Source organism: Tachypleus tridentatus, chromosome 9 (genome assembly GCF_004210375.1).
Source record: "Tachypleus tridentatus isolate NWPU-2018 chromosome 9, ASM421037v1, whole genome shotgun sequence".
In the NCBI taxonomy this organism is placed as follows: domain Eukaryota; kingdom Metazoa; phylum Arthropoda; class Merostomata; order Xiphosura; family Limulidae; genus Tachypleus; species Tachypleus tridentatus.
The window spans coordinates 24,298,996-24,318,236 of record NC_134833.1 but is presented as its reverse complement, the minus strand read 5'-3'; the positions used below and the strand labels follow the sequence as shown (position 1 = coordinate 24,318,236).

At 31.4% G+C, this 19,241-nt stretch overlaps 1 protein-coding gene across 1 annotated transcript in view; it reads right to left on the bottom strand.

Moving 5' to 3' along the window:
* The window catches only part of LOC143227318 (transient receptor potential cation channel trpm-like), an 81,822-nt gene that overhangs the window by 40,913 nt on the left and 21,668 nt on the right, over positions 1 to 19,241 (bottom strand). Inside the window, exons 8-16 of the mRNA XM_076458774.1 lie at positions 18,125 to 18,308; positions 17,583 to 17,697; positions 12,512 to 12,584; positions 12,238 to 12,338; positions 11,896 to 12,030; positions 11,617 to 11,667; positions 10,512 to 10,679; positions 9,448 to 9,624; positions 8,982 to 9,079 (exon numbers count right to left, since the gene is read on the bottom strand). Of these exons, the coding sequence (XP_076314889.1) occupies positions 8,982 to 9,079; positions 9,448 to 9,624; positions 10,512 to 10,679; positions 11,617 to 11,667; positions 11,896 to 12,030; positions 12,238 to 12,338; positions 12,512 to 12,584; positions 17,583 to 17,697; positions 18,125 to 18,308 (1,102 nt within the window). The remainder of the gene's footprint in view (positions 1 to 8,981; positions 9,080 to 9,447; positions 9,625 to 10,511; positions 10,680 to 11,616; positions 11,668 to 11,895; positions 12,031 to 12,237; positions 12,339 to 12,511; positions 12,585 to 17,582; positions 17,698 to 18,124; positions 18,309 to 19,241) is intronic.

The window sequence follows — 19,241 nt, the reverse complement described above, 5'->3', positions numbered from 1 at the left end:
ACGATCAGTTTTAACTAGGTATTCTACTGAAACAAGCTTTCATAACAGGTTACAGTTAATAAACAAGATCAGTTTTAACTTGGTATTCTACTGAAACAAGCTTTTATAACAGGTTACAGATAATAAACAAGATCAGTTTTAACTAGGTATTCTATTGAAACAAGCTTTTATAACAGGATACAGTTAATAAACAAGATCAGTTTTAACTGGGTATTCTACTGAAACAAGCTTTTATAAGAGGTTACAGTTAATAAACAAGATCAGTTTTATCAAGGTATTCTACTGAAACAAGCTTTTGTAACAGGTTACAGTTAATAAACAAGATCAGTTTTAACTAGGTATTCTACTGAAACAAGCTTTATAAGAGGTTACAGTTAATAAACAAGATCAGTTTTAACTAGGTATTCTAATGAAACAAGCTTTTATAAGAGGTTACAGTTAATAAACAAGATCAGTTTTAACTAGGTATTCTACTGAAACAAGCTTTTATAAGAGGTTACAGTTAATAAACAAGATCAGTTTTAACTAGGTATTCTACTAAAACAAACTTTTATAGCAGGTTACAGTTAATAAACAAGATCAGTTTTAACTAGGTATTCTACTGAAACACGCTTTTATAAGAGGTTACATTTAATAAACAAGATCAGTTTTAACTAGGTATTCTACTGAAACACGCTTTTATAAGAGGTTACAGTTAATAAACAAGATCAGTTTTAACTAGGTATTCTACTAAAACAAACTTTTATAGCAGGTTACAGTTAATAAACAAGATCAGTTTTAACTAGGTATTCTACTGAAAGAAGCTTTTATAACAGGTTACAGCTAATAAACAAGATCAGTTTTAACTGGGTATTCTACTGAAACAAGCTTTTATAAGAGGTTACAGTTAATAAACAAGATCAGTTTTAACTTGGTATTCTACTCAAACACGCTTTTATAAGAAGTTACAGTTAATAAACAAATCAGTTTTAACTGAGTATTCTAATGAAATAAGCTTTTATAACAGGTTACAGTTAATAAACAAGATCAGTTTCAACTCGGTATTCTAAAGAAACAAGCTTTTATTAGAGGTTACAGTTAATAAACAACATCAGTTTTAACTTGGTATTCTACTGAAACAAGCTTTTATAACAGGTTACAGTTAATAAACAAGATCAGTTTTAACTAGGTATTCTATTGAAACAAGCTTTTGTAACAGGGTACAGATAATAAACAAGATCAGTTTTAACTAGGTATTCTACTGAAAGAAGCTTTTATAACAGGTTACAGTTAATAAACAAAATCAGTTTTAACTAGGTATTCTACTGAAACACGCTTTTATAAGAGGTTACAGTTAATAAACAAAATCAGTTTTAACTAGGTATTCTACTGAAACACGCTTTTAGAAGAGGTTACAGTTAATAAACAAATCAGATTTAACTGAGTATTCTAATGAAATAAGCTTTTATAACAGGTTACAGTTAATAAACAAGATCAGTTTTAACTCGGTATTCTAATAAAACAAGCTTTTATTAGAGGTTACAGCTAATAAACAAATCAGTTTTAACTAAGTATTCTAATGAAATAAGCTTTTATAACAGGTTACAGTTAATAAACAAGATCAGCTTTAACTTGGTAATCTACTGAAACAAGATTTTATAAGAGGTTACAGTTAATAAACAAGATCAGTTTTAACTTGGTATTCTACTCAAACACGCTTTTATAAGAAGTTACAGTTAATAAACAAATCAGTTTTAACTGAGTATTCTAATGAAATAAGCTTTTATAACAGGTTACAGTTAATAAACAAGATCAGTTTTAACTCGGTATTCTAAAGAAACAAGCTTTTATTAGAGGTTACAGTTAATAAACAACATCAGTTTTAACTTGGTATTCTACTGAAACAAGCTTTTATAACAGGTTACAGTTAATAAACAAGATCAGTTTTAACTAGGTATTCTATTGAAACAAGCTTTTGTAACAGGGTACAGATAATAAACAAGATCAGTTTTAACTAGGTATTCTACTGAAAGAAGCTTTTATAAGAGGTTACAGTTAATAAACAAAATCAGTTTTAACTAGGTATTCTACTGAAACACGCTTTTAGAAGAGGTTACAGTTAATAAACAAATCAGATTTAACTGAGTATTCTAATGAAATAAGCTTTTATAACAGGTTACAGTTAATAAACAAGATCAGTTTTAACTCGGTATTCTAATAAAACAAGCTTTTATTAGAGGTTACAGCTAATAAACAAATCAGTTTTAACTAAGTATTCTAATGAAATAAGCTTTTATAACAGGTTACAGTTAATAAACAAGATCAGCTTTAACTTGGTAATCTACTGAAACAAGATTTTATAAGAGGTTACAGTTAATAAACAAATCAGTTTTAACTGAGTATTCTAATGAAATAAGCTTTTATAACAGGTTACAGTTAATAAACAAAATCAGTTTTAACTAGGTATTCTAATGAAACAAGCTTTTATAAGAGGTTACAGTTAATAAACAAGATCAGTTTTAACTAGGTATTCTACTGAAACAAGCTTTTATAACAGGTTACAGTTAATAAAGAAAATCAGTTTTAACTAGGTATTCTACTGAAACAAGCTTTTACAAGAGGTTACAGTTAATAAACAAGATCAGTTTTAACTTGGTATTCTACTGAAACACGCTTTTATAAGAGGTTACAGTTAATAAACAACATCAGTTTTAACTAGGTATTCTACTGAAACACGCTTTTAGAAGAGGTTACAGTTAATAAACAAATCAGATTTAACTGAGTATTCTACTGAAACAAGCTTTTATAAGAGATTACAGTTAATAAACAAAATCAGTTTTAACTAGGTATTCTACTGAAACACGCCTTTATAAGAGGTTACAGTTAATAAACAAATCAGTTTTAACTGAGTATTCTAATGAAATAAGCTTTTATAACAGGTTACAGTTAATAAACAAAATCCGTTTTAACTAGGTATTCTAATGAAACAAGCTTTTATAAGAGGTTACAGTTAATAAACAAGATCAGTTTTAACTAGGTATTCTACTGAAACAAGCTTTTATAACAGGTTACAGTTAATAAAGAAAATCAGTTTTAACTAGGTATTCTACTGAAACACGCTTTTAGAAGAGGTTACAGTTAATAAACAAATCAGATTTAACTGAGTATTCTAATGAAATAAGCTTTTATAACAGGTTACAGTTAATAAACAAGATCAGTTTTAACTCGGTATTCTAATAAAACAAGCTTTTATTAGAGGTTACAGCTAATAAACAAATCAGTTTTAACTAAGTATTCTAATGAAATAAGCTTTTATAACAGGTTACAGTTAATAAACAAGATCAGCTTTAACTTGGTAATCTACTGAAACAAGATTTTATAAGAGGTTACAGTTAATAAACAAGATCAGTTTTAACTTGGTATTCTACTCAAACACGCTTTTATAAGAAGTTACAGTTAATAAACAAATCAGTTTTAACTGAGTATTCTAATGAAATAAGCTTTTATAACAGGTTACAGTTAATAAACAAGATCAGTTTTAACTCGGTATTCTAAAGAAACAAGCTTTTATTAGAGGTTACAGTTAATAAACAACATCAGTTTTAACTTGGTATTCTACTGAAACAAGCTTTATAACAGGTTACAGTTAATAAACAAGATCAGTTTTAACTAGGTATTCTATTGAAACAAGCTTTTGTAACAGGGTACAGATAATAAACAAGATCAGTTTTAACTAGGTATTCTACTGAAAGAAGCTTTTATAAGAGGTTACAGTTAATAAACAAAATCAGTTTTAACTAGGTATTCTACTGAAACACGCTTTTAGAAGAGGTTACAGTTAATAAACAAATCAGATTTAACTGAGTATTCTAATGAAATAAGCTTTTATAACAGGTTACAGTTAATAAACAAGATCAGTTTTAACTCGGTATTCTAATAAAACAAGCTTTTATTAGAGGTTACAGCTAATAAACAAATCAGTTTTAACTAAGTATTCTAATGAAATAAGCTTTTATAACAGGTTACAGTTAATAAACAAGATCAGCTTTAACTTGGTAATCTACTGAAACAAGATTTTATAAGAGGTTACAGTTAATAAACAAATCAGTTTTAACTGAGTATTCTAATGAAATAAGCTTTTATAACAGGTTACAGTTAATAAACAAAATCCGTTTTAACTAGGTATTCTAATGAAACAAGCTTTTATAAGAGGTTACAGTTAATAAACAAGATCAGTTTTAACTAGGTATTCTACTGAAACAAGCTTTTATAACAGGTTACAGTTAATAAAGAAAATCAGTTTTAACTAGGTATTCTACTGAAACAAGCTTTTACAAGAGGTTACAGTTAATAAACAAGATCAGTTTTAACTTGGTATTCTACTGAAACACGCTTTTATAAGAGGTTACAGTTAATAAACAACATCAGTTTTAACTAGGTATTCTACTGAAACACGCTTTTAGAAGAGGTTACAGTTAATAAACAAATCAGATTTAACTGAGTATTCTACTGAAACAAGCTTTTATAAGAGATTACAGTTAATAAACAAAATCAGTTTTAACTAGGTATTCTACTGAAACACGCCTTTATAAGAGGTTACAGTTAATAAACAAATCAGTTTTAACTGAGTATTCTAATGAAATAAGCTTTTATAACAGGTTACAGTTAATAAACAAAATCCGTTTTAACTAGGTATTCTAATGAAACAAGCTTTTATAAGAGGTTACAGTTAATAAACAAGATCAGTTTTAACTAGGTATTCTACTGAAACAAGCTTTTATAACAGGTTACAGTTAATAAAGAAAATCAGTTTTAACTAGGTATTCTACTGAAACAAGCTTTTACAAGAGGTTACAGTTAATAAACAAGATCAGTTTTAACTTGGTATTCTACTGAAACACGCTTTTATAAGAGGTTACAGTTAATAAACAACATCAGTTTTAACTAGGTATTCTACTGAAACAAGCTTTTAGAAGAGGTTACAGTTAATAAACAAATCAGATTTAACTGAGTATTCTACTGAAACAAGCTTTTATAAGAGATTACAGTTAATAAACAAAATCAGTTTTAACTAGGTATTCTACTGAAACACGCTTTTATAAGAGGTTACAGTTAATAAACAAAATCAGTTTTAACTAGGTATTCTACTGAAACACGCTTTTATAAGAGGTTACAGTTAATAAACAAGATCAGTTTTAACTAGGTATTCTACTGAAAGAAGCTTTTATAACAGGTTACAGTTAATAAACAAAATCAGTTTTAACTAGGTATTCTACTGAAACACGCTTTTATAAGAGGTTACAGTTAATAAACAAGATCAGTTTTAACTTGGTATTCTACTGAAACAAGCTTTTGTAACAGGTTACAGTTAATAAACACGATCAGTTTTAACTAGGTATTCTACTGAAACAAGCTTTCATAACAGGTTACAGTTAATAAACAAGATCAGTTTTAACTTGGTATTCTACTGAAACAAGCTTTTATAACAGGTTACAGATAATAAACAAGATCAGTTTTAACTAGGTATTCTATTGAAACAAGCTTTTATAACAGGTTACAGTTAATAAACAAGATCAGTTTTAACTGGGTATTCTACTGAAACAAGCTTTCATAATAGGTTACAGTTAATAAACAAGATCAGTTTTAACTTGGTATTCTACTGAAACAAGCTTTTATAAGAGGTTACAGTTAATAAACAAGATCAGTTTCAACTGAGTATTCTACTGAAATAAGCTTTTATAAGAGGTTACAGTTAATAAACAAGATCAGGATTAACTAGGTATTCTACTGAAAGAAGCTTTCATAACAGGTTACAGTTAATAAACAAAATCAGTTTTAACTAGGTATTCTACTCAAACACGCTTTTATAAGTAGTTACAGTTAATAAACAAATCAGTTTTAACTGAGTATTCTAATGAAATAAGCTTTTATAACAGGTTACAGTTAATAAACAAGATCAGTTTTAACTAGGTATTCTATTGAAACAAGCTTTTATAACAGGTTACAGTTAATAAACAAGATCAGTTTTAACTGGGTATTCTACTGAAACAAGCTTTTATAAGAGGTTACAGTTAATAAACAAGATCAGTTTTAACTTGGTATTCTACTGAAACAAGCTTTTGTAACAGGTTACAGTTAATAAACACGATCAGTTTTAACTAGGTATTCTACTGAAACAAGCTTTTATAACAGGTTACAGATAATAAACAAGATCAGTTTTAACTAGGTATTCTATTGAAACAAGCTTTTATAACAGGATACAGTTAATAAACAAGATCAGTTTTAACTGGGTATTCTACTGAAACAAGCTTTTATAAGAGGTTACAGTTAATAAACAAGATCAGTTTTAACAAGGTATTCTACTGAAACAAGCTTTTGTAACAGGTTACAGTTAATAAACAAGATCAGTTTTAACTAGATATTCTACTGAAACAAGCTTTTATAAGAGGTTACAGTCAATAAACAAGATCAGTTTTAACTAGGTATTCTAATGAAACAAGCTTTTATAAGAGGTTACAGTCAATAAACAAGATCAGTTTTAACTAGGTATTCTACTGAAACACGCTTTTATAAGAGGTTACAGTTAATAAACAAGATCAGTTTTAACTAGGTATTCTACTAAAACAAACTTTTATAGCAGGTTACAGTTAATAAACAAGATCAGTTTTAACTAGGTATTCTACTGAAACACGCTTTTATAAGAGGTTACAGTTAATAAACAAGATCAGTTTTAACTAGGTATTCTACTGAAACAAGCTTTATAAGAGATTACAGTTAATAAACAAGATCAGTTTTAACTAGGTATTCTACTAAAACAAACTTTTATAGCAGGTTACAGTTAATAAACAAGATCAGTTTTAACTAGGTATTCTACTGAAAGAAGCTTTTATAACAGGTTACAGCTAATAAACAAGATCAGTTTTAACTGGGTATTCTACTGAAACAAGCTTTTATAAGAGGTTACAGTTAATAAACAAGATCAGTTTTAACTTGGTATTCTACTTAAACAAGCTTTTATTAGAGGTTACAGTGAATAAACAAGATCAGTTTTAATTTGGTATTCTACTTAAACAAGCTTTTATAAGAGGTTACAGTTAATAAACAAGATCAGTTTTAACTAGGTATTCTACTGAAACAAACTTTTATAGCAGGTTACAGTTAATAAACAAGATCAGTTTTAACTAGGTATTCTACTGAAAGAAGCTTTTATAACAGGTTACAGTTAATAAACAAAATCAGTTTTAACTAGGTATTCTACTGAAACACGCTTTTATAAGAGGTTACAGTTAATAAACAAAATCAGTTTTAACTAGGTATTCTACTGAAACACGCTTTTATAAGAGGTTACAGTTAATAAAGAAGATCAGTTTTAACTAGGTATTCTACTGAAAGAAGCTTTTATAACAGGTTACAGTTAATAAACAAAATCAGTTTTAACTAGGTATTCTACTGAAACACGCTTTTATAAGAGGTTACAGTTAATAAACAAAATCAGTTTTAACTAGGTATTCTACTGAAACACGCTTTTAGAAGAGGTTACAGTTAATAAACAAATCAGATTTAACTGAGTATTCTAATGAAATAAGCTTTTATAACAGGTTACAGTTAATAAACAAGATCAGTTTTAACTCGGTATTCTAATGAAACAAGCTTTTATTAGAGGTTACAGCTAATAAACAAATCAGTTTTAACTAAGTATTCTAATGAAATAAGCTTTTATAACAGGTTACAGTTAATAAACAAGATCAGCTTTAACTTGGTAATCTACTGAAACAAGATTTTATAAGAGGTTACAGTTAATAAACAAATCAGTTTTAACTGAGTATTCTAATGAAATAAGCTTTTATAACAGGTTACAGTTAATAAACAAAATCCGTTTTAACTAGGTATTCTAATGAAACAAGCTTTTATAAGAGGTTACAGTTAATAAACAAGATCAGTTTTAACTAGGTATTCTACTGAAACAAGCTTTTATAACAGGTTACAGTTATTAAAGAAAATCAGTTTTAACTAGGTATTCTACTGAAACAAGCTTTTACAAGAGGTTACAGTTAATAAACAAGATCAGTTTTAACTCGGTATTCTACTGAAACAAGCTTTTATAACAGGTTACAGTTAATAAACAAGATCAGTTTTAACTAGGTATTCTACTGAAACAAGCTTTCATAACAGGTTACAGTTAATAAACAAGATCAGTTTTAACTAGGTATTCTACTGAAACAAGCTTTCATAACAGGTTACAGTTAATAAACAAGATCAGTTTTAACTAGGTATTCTACTTAAACAAGCTTTTATAAGAGGTTACATTTAATAAAGAAGATCAGTTTTAACTTGGTATTCTACTGAAACAAGCTTTTGTAACAGGTTACAGTTAATAAACAAGATCAGTTTTAACTTGGTATTCTACTGAAACAAGCTTTTGTAACAGGTTACAGTTAATAAACAAGATCAGTTTTAACTAGGTATTCTACTGAAACAAGCTTTCATAACAGGTTACAGTTAATAAACAAGATCAGTTTTAACTAGGTATTCTACTGAAACAAGCTTTCATAACAGTTTACAGTTAATAAACAAGATCAGTTTCAACTAGGTGTTCTACTGAAACAAGCTTTCATAACAGGTTACAGTTAATAAACAAGATCAGTTTTAACTGGGTATTCTACTGAAACAAGCTTTTATAAGAGGTTACAGTTAATAAACAAGATCAGTTTTAAATAGGTATTCTACTGAAACAAGCTTTTGTAACAGGTTACAGTTAATAAACAAGATCAGTTTTAACTAGGTATTCTACTGAAACAAGCTTTTATAAGAGATTATAGTTAATAAACAAGATCAATTTTAACTGGGTATTCTACTGAAACAAGCTTTTATAACAGGTTACAGTTAATAAACATATCAGTTTTAACAAGGTATTCTACTGAGTTAAAGTTTTAAATCAGGTTACAGCCAATAAACAGATCACTTTTAACTAGGTATTCTAGTGAAATAAAGTTGGTATGTACTTAGCATTAGCTTGTAATTCTTCATAAATGTCAGCTTCTAAGTCATCCTCAGCTGCTTCTTTAGCCATTTCCTTGTAGAGTTTTGATGCAACAACAGCCTGTAACCCATCAGTAGTAAGACACATTTCATTCTTCAATTTGCCATTTCTTAATGTTATCTTTTTCACAGACTCAGTTGAAGATACTGACAATAGGCCTGTTTAAGTAATGAATACAGAGCCAAAACTAGGTGTTTTTTAGACAGCTTTCTGAAAAAAAACCTCAATGTGAAAATTGTTATACAACTTAAACTGTGAACTTTTAACCTTCGTTATTCTAAAACTATCTTGCAGGCTCCAATACCTAGATTCAATCTAGAACAATAATATTGTGCAGTTGTATCACAAGCATGGGTAACTTATCAAAAAAACTTGCTATAAAATCACACACACATGAAATCTGCACTGATGTAGGAAGTCCAACTTACCTTAACAATTGCTTCCTCACCACTCTGCCACATGTACAGTGCCATCTTGTGGCGTCTAGTTAACACTGCCCAAATTAAGAGTTCATTGAATGGATACTTAAAAGGTGCTTCACTATATGATATGAAGTCAGTTGTAGAGTACGTACTTTGGTTGAAAGATCGACTCAGTGTTGGGCTCTCAAAAAAAAAAAGTAAAACATTGTAAGTTTAAGTTTTAAACAATATGAAGACATATAAACCCTGAACAATTAAAAGTATGTTTTCATTATAACCTTCCACAGTAATTACAGAACTCTGACCCACAAAATAATTTAGTTGAATTTAAAAAGAATGTTTTAAATATCAGGATGTAGCAAGCACAGCATATAAATATTCTGCATTAAAATATGAAAAGATGTAGTCATACTAAACCAATAAAACCAACACTTACCAATCACATGGTAAAGAATGAATCTAAAATATAACCAAGCTAAACCAATAAAACCAACAGTTACCAATCACATGGTAAAGAATGAATTTAAAATATAACCAAGCTAAACCAATAAAACCAACAGTTACCAATCACATGGTAAAGAATGAATTTAAAATATAACCAAGCTAAACCAATAAAACCAACAGTTACCAATCACAAGATAAAGAATGAATTTAAAATATAACCAAGCTAAACCAATAAAACCAACAGTTACCAATCACAAGATAAAGAATAAATTTAAAATATAACCAAGCTAAACCAATAAAACCAACAGTTACCAATCATATGGTAAAGAATGAATTTAAAATATAACCAAGCTATATTTAAAAAACACAGTCCCACCTTGTAATGTTTCCTATTCTTACTCAAAATATTTATATACAAAGTTACATACACTTTACACAAACCAATCATTTGTATAAAGTCTCAGAATATTAAGTTTCAGAGTCGAAAACATTCAATGGTAGTTCAACTTATGGATTAAACTGTTGAATACTTTCTGGTTTCTACAGTTAACTTCACACTTTTAGAATATGTTATTCAATATATTTGTACAATAAATATTACATTGAATTATTCTGTTTATTCTTACTGTTGCAACTTTTTTCATCCTCTCATTAAATGCAATCCTTTTCATCACGTTGTGATACAATTGTCGAAACTTCTTGCGACAGTAAGATGAACGGTATGCACCACCCATCAATTTTTCTATGACTAAGCCAATATCGTATAGTGTATATCGATATCCATGTGGCATATTCTGTAAAAAAAAAAAAAAAAACAGTGGACAGTAATAAGCTTCTGTCAACCTCCAAAAAAACATAGCGTATTGCAATATTTTGAGGCCTACTCCTGAAACAAAACACATTCAGTCTATATTAATACTTCTGTGGCATATGTTTAAAAATAACAGCACATATCAGTCTCCAACCTTCTTATGGCACATATACCCCCAGCGAGATCTTTGGGTCATAGATGTACCCTGTACATAAGTTGTTTTAAAATAATATGAATGATTTATATTAATATAAAGGTAAATAATGATAAATCATTTCAGGATAAGTAAATAACATGTAAACATTGAGTACTGGCTACTGTAAAATTTTGGTAACTCATGAATACCAATCTCCAATTTTGAGGTATGGGTACTTTCAAAGGGTTTCACTTCCTCCTACAGTTATGTACGTAACAGGTTTGAAACCACTGTTATGTATGTAGATATCCTTGTAATATTTTCTCAAAAACAGACCAATATAGTGTACATTAATATTATTTTTGCATATTTTACAAATAAACATTTTAAAAAACTAAAATAAAATAAGGTATCCTTTATGTTCCAAGCCAAATGCATTCTTAATATTTTAACTCAATAAAACAAGGAACTGTTTCTATACAATAACACGTTCAATTATTTTCACGTGTACAGATAAAACATTTGTTTACAATTAACTCATTAATTACTGAACAACTTTTATCAATTTTGGTCTTACTCTACATTATATGTAAAGTATACTGACAGTGAAAGTCTTTCAAAATGAAACATTCCACAGAACAAACACACAATCCATGTCGTCTTGGACAGCATTCATTTACCAGATAAACAGAATGTCCACGTTTCACAACATAGAAAAGATTAAGTAAATCCTAAACATCCTAAAAAAATTCACATACTGAATCAAAAGTTTAGTAAGTCTTACTTTTCGTATGTCTTGAACAAGGTACCGTAGGGTATTTCCTGGCCCACATTTCTGAATAAAACAAAATAAAAACATGAATAAAAGAATTTCAAGTGACCAAAAATAAACAGCACTAATGGAATTAGTGATATTTAATATCATAATTATGAAAAGAGAGGAAAAAACTTAAAAACAGATCTTACCCTACTCTGATAGAAGAAACCACCTAACTAGCACAAATCATATCTACCAACTACTTCAACTGGTAAGTGTACAATAACTAGTTGCATTCATACTTACAGAATTATAAATATCCTCCAGTCGTTTTATTGTTAGAAACTTCTGCATACTAACACCATTTTCTTGTAAAAGTTTCACAAAATCCACTCTTTCCAATAGTAATGCTTCCATCATAGCTGTCTCCAAAGATCCAGGCTAAATTGGATGGAAAATATTAACACATTTTTATCCCATACAAATGACATCTTATTGAAGGTTACAAAACAATAAATGGATGCATGCTAAGGCTTTTATATAAATAAATTACATCAAGGACTACCTAAGTATAAAAACAGTTTAGTTTAGTATAACAACTTTAGCAGTGTTCATATAATGAATTACAAAACAAAAACAATAACTCACAGTCCACTCTTGACCATAAAAAAATATCTCAGACCGTGCAATGTCAACTCTGTTCCAGGTCAGTGCTAAATTCAGTTGATCAGGTGGAGGTAGGTGATGACCTACACCAAAACAAGTTGTTCAATTTGGAATAAATATTTTACTGTGTCATACAACTAATATACTTAAATAGAATAAATAAACTTCTTATTAAAAAAGTTTTAAAAAATACTAAAACAGATCATAAAAAGTAATTTAATCCAAACTTGAAAATAAAATAAATATTCAGTCATACCTTTCAAAAGAGCTGTAAGGACAGCTTGATCCAAATCCTGATATGGACCTTCTCCCTTCCTGAACACTGTGATCTAGGTCAACACAATCTCATGTTATTTGTATCAAAACAAAAACATTTACATAATAACAAATTATTAGTAGATCAAATACTTACCAAGTCTCATCATCTGACACATTCCACCATCTCTCTACCCATACCAGCAGATTTTACATGTATAGTAGATCAAATACTTACCAAGTCTTGTCATATGACACATTCCACCATCGCTCTACCCATACCAGCAGTTTTTACATGTATAGTAGATCAAATACTTACCAAGTCTCATCATCTGACACATTCCACCATCTCTCTACCCATACCAGCAGTTTTTACATGTATAGTAGATCAAATGCTTACCAAGTCTTGTCATATGACACATTCCACCATCTCTCTACCCATACCAGCAGTTTTACATGTATAGTAGATCAAATGCTTACCAAGTCTTGTCATATGACACATTCCACCATCTCTCTACCCATACCAGCAGTTTTTACATGTATAGTAGATCAAATGCTTACCAAGTCTTGTCATATGACACATTCCACCATCTCTCTACCCATACCAGCAGTTTTTACATGTATAGTAGATCAAATGCTTACCAAGTCTTGTCATATGACACATTCCACCATCTCTCTACCCATACCAGCAGTTTTTACATGTATAGTAGATCAAATGCTTACCAAGTCTTGTCATATGACACATTCCACCATCTCTCTACCCATACCAGCAGTTTTTACATGTATAGTAGATCAAATACTTACCAAGTCTTGTCATATGACACATTCCACCATCTCTCTACCCATACCAGCAGTTTTTACATGTATAGTAGATCAAATACTTACCAAGTCTTGTCATATGACACATTCCACCATCTCTCTACCCATACCAGCAGTTTTACATGTATAGTAGATCAAATGTTTACCAAGTCTTGTCATATGACACATTCCACCATCTCTCTACCCATACCAGCAGTTTTACATGTATAGTAGATCAAATGCTTACCAAGTCTTGTCATATGACACATTCCACCATCTCTCTACCCATACCAGCAGTTTTACATGTATAGTAGATCAAATGCTTACCAAGTCTTGTCATATGACACATTCCACCATCTCTCTACCCATACCAGCAGTTTTACCTGTATAGTAGATCAAATACTTACCAAGTCTTGTCATATGACACATTCCACCATCTCTCTACCCATACCAGCAGTTTTTACATGTATAGTAGATCAAATACTTACCAAGTCTTGTCATATGACACATTCCACCATCTCTCTACCCATACCAGCAGTTTTTACATGTATAGTAGATCAAATGTTTACCAAGTCTTGTCATATAACACATTCCACCATCTCTCTACCCATACCAGCAGTTTTTACATGTATAGTAGATCAAATGCTTACCAAGTCTTGTCATATGACACATTCCACCATCTCTCTACCCATACCAGCAGTTTTTACATGTATAGTAGATCAAATGTTTACCAAGTCTTGTCATATGACACATTCCACCATCTCTCTACCCATACCAGCAGTTTTTACATGTATAGTAGATCAAATGCTTACCAAGTCTCATCATCTGACACATTCCACCATCTCTCTACCCATACCAGCAGTTTTTACATGTAAAGTAGATCAAATGCTTACCAAGTCTTGTCATCTGACACATTCCACCATCTCTCTACCCATACCAGCAGTTTTTACATGTATAGTAGATCAAATACTTACCAAGTCTTGTCATATGACACATTCCACCATCTCTCTACCCATACCAGCAGTTTTACATGTATAGTAGATCAAATGCTTACCAAGTCTTGTCATATGACACATTCCACCATCTCTCTACCCATACCAGCAGTTTTTTACATGTATAGTAGATCAAATGCTTACCAAGTCTCATCATCTGACACATTCCACCATCTCTCTACCCATACCAGCAGTTTTTACATGTAAAGTAGATCAAATACTTACCAAGTCTCATCATATGACACATTCCACCATCTCTCTACCCATACCAGCAGTTTTTACATGTATAGTAGATCAAATGCTTACCAAGTCTTGTCATATGACACATTCCACCATCTCTCTACCCATACCAGCAGTTTTACATGTATAGTAGATCAAATGCTTACCAAGTCTTGTCATATGACACATTCCACCATCTCTCTACCCATACCAGCAGTTTTTACATGTATAGTAGATCAAATGCTTACCAAGTCTTGTCATATGACACATTCCACCATCTCTCTACCCATACCAGCAGTTTTTACATGTATAGTAGATCAAATACTTACCAAGTCTCATCATATGACACATTCCACCATCTCTCTACCCATACCAGCAGTTTTACATGTATAGTAGATCAAATACTTACCAAGTCTCGTCATCTGACACATTCCACCATCTCTCTACCCATACCAGCAGTTTTTACATGTAAAGTAGATCAAATGCTTACCAAGTCTCATCATCTGACACATTCCACCATCTCTCTACCCATACCAGCAGTTTTACATGTATAGTAGATCAAATGCTTACCAAGTCTTGTCATATGACACATTCCACCATCTCTCTACCCATACCAGCAGTTTTACATGTATAGTAGATCAAATACTTACCAAGTCTTGTCATATGACACATTCCACCATCTCTCTACCCATACCAGCAGTTTTTACATGTATAGTAGATCAAATGTTTACCAAGTCTTGTCATATGACACATTCCACCATCTCTCTACCCATACCAGCAGTTTTTACATGTATAGTAGATCAAATGTTTACCAAGTCTTGTCATATGACACATTCCACCATCTCTACCCATACCAGCAGTTTTACATGTATAGTAGATCAAATGCTTACCAAGTCTTGTCATATGACACATTCCACCATCTCTCTACCCATACCAGCAGTTTTACATGTATAGTAGATCAAATGCTTACCAAGTCTTGTCATATGACACATTCCACCATCTCTCTACCCATACCAGCAGTTTTACATGTATAGTAGATCAAATACTTACCAAGTCTTGTCATATGACACATTCCACCATCTCTCTACCCATACCAGCAGTTTTTTACATGTATAGTAGATCAAATACTTACCAAGTCTTGTCATATGACACATTCCACCATCTCTCTACCCATACCAGCAGTTTTTACATGTATAGTAGATCAAATGTTTACCAAGTCTTGTCATATGACACATTCCACCATCTCTACCCATACCAGCAGTTTTTTACATGTATAGTAGATCAAATGCTTACCAAGTCTTGTCATATGACACATTCCACCATCTCTCTACCCATACCAGCAGTTTTACATGTATAGTAGATCAAATGTTTACCAAGTCTTGTCATATGACACATTCCACCATCTCTCTACCCATACCAGCAGTTTTACATGTATAGTAGATCAAATGCTTACCAAGTCTCATCATCTGACACATTCCACCATCTCTCTACCCATACCAGCAGTTTTACATGTATAGTAGATCAAATACTTACCAAGTCTCATCATCTGACACATTCCACCATCTCTCTACCCATACCAGCAGTTTTACATGTAAAGTAGATCAAATGCTTACCAAGTCTTGTCATCTGACACATTCCACCATCTCTCTACCCATACCAGCAGTTTTTACATGTATAGTAGATCAAATACTTACCAAGTCTTGTCATATGACACATTCCACCATCTCTCTACCCATACCAGCAGTTTTACATGTAAAGTAGATCAAATACTTACCAAGTCTTGTCATATGACACATTCCACCATCTCTCTACCCATACCAGCAGTTTTACATGTATAGTAGATCAAATGCTTACCAAGTCTTGTCATCTGACACATTCCACCATCTCTCTACCCATACCAGCAGTTTTACATGTAAAGTAGATCAAATGCTTACCAAGTCTCATCATCTGACACATTCCACCATCTCTCTACCCATACCAGCAGTTTTACATGTATAGTAGATCAAATACTTACCAAGTCTTGTCATATGACACATTCCACTATCTCTCTACCCATACCAGCAGTTTTACATGTATAGTAGATCAAATACTTACCAAGTCTTGTCATATGACACATTCCACCATCTCTCTACCCATACCAGCAGTTTTACATGTAAAGTAGATCAAATACTTACCAAGTCTTGTCATATGACACATTCCACCATCTCTCTACCCATACCAGCAGTTTTACATGTATAGTAGATCAAATGCTTACCAAGTCTTGTCATATGACACATTCCACCATCTCTCTACTCATACCAGCAGTTTTTACATGTATAGTAGATCAAATGCTTACCAAGTCTTGTCATATGACACATTCCACCATCTCTCTACCCATACCAGCAGTTTTTACATGTATAGTAGATCAAATGTTTACCAAGTCTTGTCATATGACACATTCCACCATCTCTCTACCCATACCAGCAGTTTTTACATGTATAGTAGATCAAATGTTTACCAAGTCTTGTCATATGACACATTCCACCATCTCTCTACCCATACCAGCAGTTTTTACATGTATAGTAGATCAAATACTTACCAAGTCTTGTCATCTGACACATTCCACCATCTCTCTACCCATACCAGCAGTTTTTTACATGTATAGTAGATCAAATACTTACCAAGTCTCATCATCTGACACATTCCACCATCTCTCTACCCATACCAGCAGTTTTTACATGTATAGTAGATCAAATGTTTACCAAGTCTTGTCATATGACACATTCCACCATCTCTCTACCCATACCAGCAGTTTTACATGTATAGTAGATCAAATGTTTACCAAGTCTTGTCATATGACACATTCCACCATCTCTCTACCCATACCAGCAGTTTTACATGTATAGTAGATCAAATACTTACCAAGTCTCGTCGTCTGACACATTCCACCATCTCTCTACCCATACCAGCAGTTTTTACATGTATAGTAGATCAAATACTTACCAAGTCTCATCATCTGACACATTCCACCATCTCTCTACCCATACCAGCAGTTTTTACATGTATAGTAGATCAAATACTTACCAAGTCTCGTCGTCTGACACATTCCACCATTTCTCCATATAACTTTTCAGCTTTCTCCCTTTCTAAATGAAATGTCTTCTCAATAGTACTGACCAGATATTCTGCACCTGCTACACTAAAAGAAACAAGTAATCATGTGGTCTTAAGACTAGAATTCACGATCTTCTAATATTATACTTAAAGAGTACTGTTCATGTTAGTTGAATCCTGTTACAGTGCTACCACAATACTTAAGTTACTACTACCCATACAGCTAAGAATATTTATATAAAAATAATAATTTAGTTGAAATATGTTGTTTAAAAACAGACAGATTCTGTTTCAATAAAAACTTTATGTTTGTTCTTTGCCCTTTAGACAGATTTTCTAAAACAGTCACAAATCTGTACTGACCTTTACTGAAGATGAAAACTTTGATAAGAAAATTAAAATTACTTTCCAGTAAGATTATTGAAAGTGTAAAACAGTATTTACATATTTAGTAAGATATAATCATTTTTCTACTGAAACAAAACCATAAAATAAAGATCAAATTAACTTACTCGGATTCTTGAACATATTTGTGGGTAAAGGCCAAGAGGTCTGCAGCACGGCCGCTACCATCACAGATAACAACTGGTACAGGTGGAGTGTCTGTCACACATTCCAGAACTGTTCGGATAGTGTTCAGTCCTCCTTCCACCACTATACAAACCACTGGGACACCACAACTGCGAATGTCACTACCTGATACAAAAATACACCAAAACATATACTCTTTAGACTTAATTAGATATTACTTAAAAGTGATATTCAAATAACAATATACAATATTGGATATTATTTTCACAGAACATAACTATAAGCCAAACTACACATATAAAAAACAATTTTAAAACTGGAAAAATTAAAAATTGGAAAATAAGTTAATTCAGATGATACATTTCAAACCAGCTATTTACATAGTTTAGTTATGACCATTCAGAGGGCTGCTGGACTTATAACACCACATATTGAAAAGTTTCCTCAGTTTCATTTATTTTATGCTATATTATAGCAGTAAATATAACACCTTTCAGCCAATAAGTAAAGGAACTTAAACTGTACAGTAAGCACATCAATTGCCCACTAATATCTTCGAAGGAAAATCATATATTAACACAACTGAAGCATACAGCTCCACTTGCCCCAAATCCTCAGCTATAAATAGTGTTTCTTGTATGAATTCTCTTCAGTTACTAACCAGTGGTTTCATTATTTGTATGTTTATGAATTATCAAAATAGGTATGACGACAAATGAAGTCTCAAAAACGCCTTTCCAAGTTTTTGTAGCATAACATTTACTTTATGAAAAACCAAAGTTAGTCACACCACTTCTGATACCACACTTACAAAAGTTAGTCACACCACTTCTGATACCACACTTACAAAAGTTAGTCACACCACTTCTGATACCACACTTACAAAGTTAGTCACACCACTTCTGATACCACACTTACAAAGTTAGTCACACCACTTCTGATACCAGGCGTTACAAAGTTAGTCACACCACTTCTGATACCACACTTACAAAGTTAGTCACACCACTTCTGATACCAGACGTTACAAAGTTAGTTACACCACTTCTGATACCAGACGTACAAAAGTTAGTCACACCACTTCTGATACCACACTTACAA